General features: G+C 41.7%; 1 protein-coding gene across 1 annotated transcript in view; it reads left to right on the top strand.

Moving 5' to 3' along the window:
- Nucleotides 1-5,357, top strand: part of LOC125295569 (oxysterol binding protein) — a 29,429-nt gene extending 24,072 nt beyond the window's left edge. Inside the window, 2 exon segments of the mRNA XM_048244895.1 lie at nucleotides 3,690-3,773; nucleotides 3,776-5,357. Coding sequence (XP_048100852.1) covers nucleotides 3,690-3,773; nucleotides 3,776-3,831 — 140 coding nt within the window. The 3' untranslated portion in view covers nucleotides 3,832-5,357.
- The last annotated feature ends 643 nt before the right edge of the window (nucleotides 5,358-6,000 follow it).

A 6,000-nucleotide genomic window follows, 5' to 3' on the forward strand; every position in this document is an offset into this window, starting at 1 on the left:
AACAATGTATTTACCTTTACTGTAATTAGCTCATGATCTAGCCATAGGTGCTGATATAGTATTAAACTGAAACTAAGTATAAGTAAGTATATGCTCTTTTGATCCCGTGTGGGAAATTTGGTCTCTGCATTTATCCCAATCTGTGAATTAGTGAAATACACACAGCACACCGTGAACACACAGTGAGTTGAAGCACACACACTAACCCGGAGCAGTGAGCTGCCTGCTACAGCGGTGCTTGGGGAGCAGTGAGGGGATAGGTGCCTTGCTTAAGGGCACTTCAGTCGTGGATGTGGGCGTGGGAGAGCAGTGATAGACCTCTTCCCCCGCCCACATTTTTCCTACTGGGGACCGAACCGGCTACCCTTCGGTTACAAGCCCGAAGCCCTAACCAGTAGGCCACGGCTGCCCCACTGTTGCTAATCAAAGCTCTTCTTGCCCACCTGCCATTAGAAAAGATGTGTCCAGTGTTATCTCTGACAATAGTTGTTGGATCAGCTTTGATTATGATTTGCTGAATTGCGTTCTAAGCCATTGTAAAACACTGTAGTAATAACTATATTAATGCACCATGAATTGATACAGAAGATAAGAGTTGCTGCATGTTTTGACAACCATTACACTAGAAAAGATTGATAAATTGATAGATGGATATAGATTGAAAGATAGATTGATATAGATTCATAGATAGATTGATATAGATTCATAGATAGAATGATTTATTTATTGATTGAATGAATGATCGGAAAAGATTGCGCCTGTTTGAAATTAAATATACCGCTGATCATTGTACATGGTCTATCCGAACAAACTGGCTCTGGAATCGGCCATTTCCTTTTTCAGTCACTGATCCATTCCATCGTAATTTTACATCTCTAATGTTGACTTATCAGTTCTTTACCTATTTTGGCATTAATGTCCATCTCCCTTTCATTCTACTCCATGTCTACCTTCATTTCTCTGACCTTCAGTTGATATAGAGGAGACCACATCCTCTGACATCTCATCATCAAGCAAGTAGTCCTCATTGTTTTTCTCTGAGAGTTAGGCACTCCTTCATATCACTCCAGCACATTCATTGTGATCACAGCTTACTTGCATATTTCTTTTTTTTTGCTTTCCTCTGATTTTTACATTACCATCACTTCAATTCTTCTTTCTTCTTCTCTCTTTCTCTCTCTTCCTCTCTCTTTCTCTCTCATGTCTGTGATTTCTTTTTTAATCATGCAGCTGAGACATTGCCTGGCCCATCGTCATATCAAAGCAAGTACCAACCCTTTACCTTTCCATCCATCCTTACCCCTTCACTTCTCTGAGAAATTGTACTACACATAGGACCACATGCATCAACACTGCGTATGCATTCAACTCGGGCTGAACACTTTTCTACCCATGAAATGCTTTTTACACAGTGCTTAATTTGTAAAGTGGGAGGTGCCGGAGAGCAAAGCTCAAATCCCCGGCGACTCAAAACGGGGATTTGAGGTTACGGACCAACAACAAAAAAACCTGCGTACATAGCTCTGACTTAAAAAAAACTAAACAACGTGGTGTGTACACCAGGGCAATGTTTACTAACTTCAGAACTTGCAACACACTGCACTGCATGGGTGTAAAATGTAAAAAAAAAGAAAAAACAGCAATTATCCATTATCAAATTATCGAAAAAAACTATAGACAAACACTACGCATAGGCCGAAATAAAAACATATAGGCTATAGTATGCTATATATTGCAATGATGACCACCCAGTAATCAATAATCAACTAGATACAGCGTGGAATGATTAGTAGTTTCTGATTGACACATCTGAATATGAACCCCTATTCCCCCCTGGACACCTCCCCCTAATCAAAACGCATCGAACTGACACATAATGTGACACAGACAGGGAGCGGGCACACAGACCGGGAAAACAGGAGATACAGGCGAACCAACAAAACTGTCCAACAAGGGGCTAATAGCCGGTGCTAAAATATGCTATATGCCTATATTGCAATGATGATCACCCACACCCATGATCAACTAGATACAGCGTGGAAGCGCGATTTCTTCGTATCGTAGCCTAGGCCTACTTGTCCAAAATGGCCCATACAGCATCCAAACCCCCGGCCTCCATTACCCTGCTTCTTTCTCTACACCTATGTCCTTTAGAAATCCATGACCTCACGTAAGGAAAGGGGTTGAACCGGGCAAGCGGCGGGCCGACAAGGCAAATGGGGAGGAGATGGTAGAGGTGGTATTCCATGAAAGCCCTGATGACATTCCGCGGGCTATCGATGCAAAACTGCTGGCAGAGCGTCTCAACTTCTCTCGCCCCGAACAGCGCGTCACCCTCCTGTGGCAAATATTGTGGATAAAGCACTTTCAAATCCTCGATTAGCTTGTTGTATCCTGTTTGGTCTTTCCCCTATTTCTAAAGACTAATAAGAAAGCTATCAACATTGTACACTACACAAACAGTAATTTATTTTTCGTTTAGGCGATTTATTTTTTATATTGACGTAAGAGTTGACGGATCCAATAAAAAAGGTTCCGGATCCAACGTCGGAGGTGCCGGAACATGTTCCGGCGTGTTCCGGCTCAAATTAAGCCCTGCTTTTACAGAGAAAATGCTTGTCAGGAAATGCTTACCTCTGTGCATTGTCTTTAGGTAAGGTACACTTGGCAGCAACACCAAGAGGAACTAACGTTGATACAAGCCAAACAATCAGTGCATGAATCACTGCAATTAATGTGCACATATTGTTTATTGTGCATTTTACTGTCATCACTGAACTTCGCAGTTGGCAGTTACGGGAAGTGATTTAGGAGTCGTAAGCCAATATTAGAATTTGTTTTGCAACACTGTCAGGCAGCAGGTATTTACAGTAAGCTGAGTAATTGACTACATACTCATATTGATACATACACCACACAAAAACGATCAGCTATTATTATTAATTATTATTGGAGACAAACATAGCACAACTGAATGATGCACAATACACAGCTTTCAAAATATCAATTAAAATGGAGGATCTTAGTAAGAATTCAGTGTCAGTATATTTGTTTAACATTCATTTTATATAGCATGTTGATGCTAAGGTAACTTTGAACACATACACAAGCTCAATGCAATAAACCACACAAGAGAATTTATCTCTTTATGAAGAGAAACGAGTACTTTTGTGAAGAATTATACATAATATGCATAGATTTACATCGTTATACGCTTGATGCATGTGGCCTAAAGTCTGTTAGGTTGGACTGGAAGAATGCCTTTTTTCCCCCCTAACTGCTTGGTTAGTTTGTTTTGTCATACATGTCCTTGTATTTTCTCCCCATCAGTCGATGGCATGGAGGGGCCTTATGGATCTCTGGTGAAAAGCAAGTAACATTCTCTGTGTCCCCCTTGTCCATCTGTCTTCTGTCATCAGACTGTCTTCCTGACTGTCTATCTGCTTTTGTTATGTCTGAGTCATGTACAGTCCTCTAGTGTTGATAGGCTAGATTTTGTTGGACTTCCTGTCCCACCCACTATCCCTGCACATAGCTACACCCAGTGAGGGGTACAGCAATGTCACAGTGTCCCTGCCTCTGTGGTTGTGGAACCGCAGACATGTCACCCTCCGTGACCTCATCTTTCCAACTCTTTACAGCCAAAATAGAGCAGCTGACTCATTGACTCTCCCCTTGTTCTGTTTTAGGTGTCCACCAAGACAACTACGAGGCTCTATGGTTTGATCACTTTGACGACCCGTTTACTGGGGAGCAAACGCACCTCTATAAGGGGGCTACTGGGAAGCCAAAGAGCAGGGCAGCTGGGAGAATTGCCCAGACATCTTCTAAGCACATCGGAGAAGTTGGGATACCCTGATGTCCGGCACCGCCGCAGAGGACCACCTGGACCACCAGAGGACGACCTGGAAGTTTCACTGCAAAACTATCTACAACCCTGACAGCATCGCACCATTTCCCTGAAGTCTCACTGGGTTGCTCTGTTCCCTTTTGAGGGGGAGGGGCTGCGAATATATAAACAGTGAATTGTTCATGCAGCAAGACTGGAGCCTCTTGCTGTGCCTTCATTACCTTTTATATGAGGCAGAAGAAAAGAAAAAATACTCATGAGTAACAAACCTGACTACTTCATCGTCTCACCAAGACCACCACCACATCCTCCCCTTTGTTCGCACATTTTCCTCTATTCTCTCTCTCTCTCTCTCTCTCTCTCTCTCTCTCTCTCTCTCTCTCTCTCTTTCTGCATCTCTGATTTAGAATGGAAGGGGTCATGCTCCTGTAGATGGACCTCTTAGATACTAGAGATTATAACACTGTTTTTTTGCAAATTGCATCACTTTAATGTACAGTATGAGTGAGTCTGGGAGTCTGCAGCCCACCACACTTCTGACTGAAACTCAACAGCTCACTCCCTGCTCTCCTCTTTCATTGGGTATGGACTTTTCCCTGAGAAGAGGAAGGGGGTGCTGCATATGAAGGGATTAAAGATGTGCTGTATGTATGTGTGTGTGTGTGTGTGTGTGTTTCTCAGAACATCTCGTCAGTTTAACTGTCTTTCTGTCTCCTGCCTATGTTTGCACACACACCTTATGTTTGGTGCGAGAATGAGACCTCCACACTTGCTGTCTGCCACCTTCATTTGGTTTGCCCATCACATGCCCTATAGGGGAAAAACCAACATGCAAGCCAAATCCAAATATTTTATTTTCACCCCCAGGTGTGCTTCTACACAAGCCCGGTCATTTTTATATTGGGTCTTCCTTGTCACCCAATGGGAAAGACTAAATCTCCCTGGGCAGACACTCCAGTAGATATGTGAACTGCCAAGGCCCTGCCTGATGTGGGTGCCAACAAAGGTCTGTATGCAGGCACGAAGAGAGACCGCCAGACACAATGCAAAGATATAGCTCCCTTTTTTCTGGTGTTTGCTTTTCATTGTGTCATTGCTGAAGTGTCTTTGATTCTTAAGTGTGATAGCGTTTGGAGCTGTGAACACCTAATGTAGCTTGTGCAGCTTGGAGAGGAATCAGAAAGAGACGATGACATGTTTATGGTCAACTGAAGTTGTAACAGTGCGCAGAGGGCCATGGCAGTGTGATGTGTGCCTTGACAACATGTTGCAGAGGAGCTCGTCCATGTGAGCAGTGACGCGATGTGGAGTGGTGTTGGGCTGCAGTCACATGTATCTAGTGTGTAGTCTTATTTGTACCATACCCAGGTGTAGGTGTGTTGGTTTGTGTGATTTCTGCCGAGTGTTGACAACTGTAAAACAAATTTGTGTGTGTGTGTGTGTGTGAGATGTGTGCAGTGTTTCTTGTACGTTCTGAGAAAAAAATCACATTATTTTCAAGTGTACTTAATGAAAAAAAACACAAAGAAACTAAGAACACCAAGCAAAGCTAAATATTGCAAGTGTGTGTGTGTGTATATGTATGTATGTGTATGTATGTATCTCTCTCTATATATATATATATATATATATATATATATATATATATATATATATATATATATATATATATATATATATATATATAAATAATGAAGTAATAATTATAATATTAAAATGATATGACACTCGTAGTTAGAGCTAAAAGTACAATAATGGCAATTTTGATGTCTTTGGAAGGTGATTTTATTTTGATTTTTGCTGTCATTCATGTTTTTCTCTGGTGGGGTGAACACTTTCTTTTCCTCTGGTATGTGTAACAGAGGGCCTTTTCATATTTAGACCATTGGGTTTCTATGTGTGGGGTCCTCCCCCTCCCCCTCCATTTTTTTATTTAGATATGGACAGTGAATGGTTCTCTGCTGTTTCCCCCGTTTTCCATTCTGCTGCTTCATGTAAGAAATAAATAATGATACATTTGTGAGTTTACATTTTTTCTGTCTTTTTTTTTGTTTTTACTTTCTTTGCATTTTTCATGGGGCTTTTCTCTTCTCTCACCTTGTCATTCCATTCATTCTCTCCCTTCTGTTTTACACTGTCTACACTTTTTT

This window comes from Alosa alosa, chromosome 1 (assembly GCF_017589495.1).
Source record: "Alosa alosa isolate M-15738 ecotype Scorff River chromosome 1, AALO_Geno_1.1, whole genome shotgun sequence".
Classification (NCBI taxonomy): Eukaryota; Metazoa; Chordata; class Actinopteri; order Clupeiformes; family Clupeidae; genus Alosa; species Alosa alosa.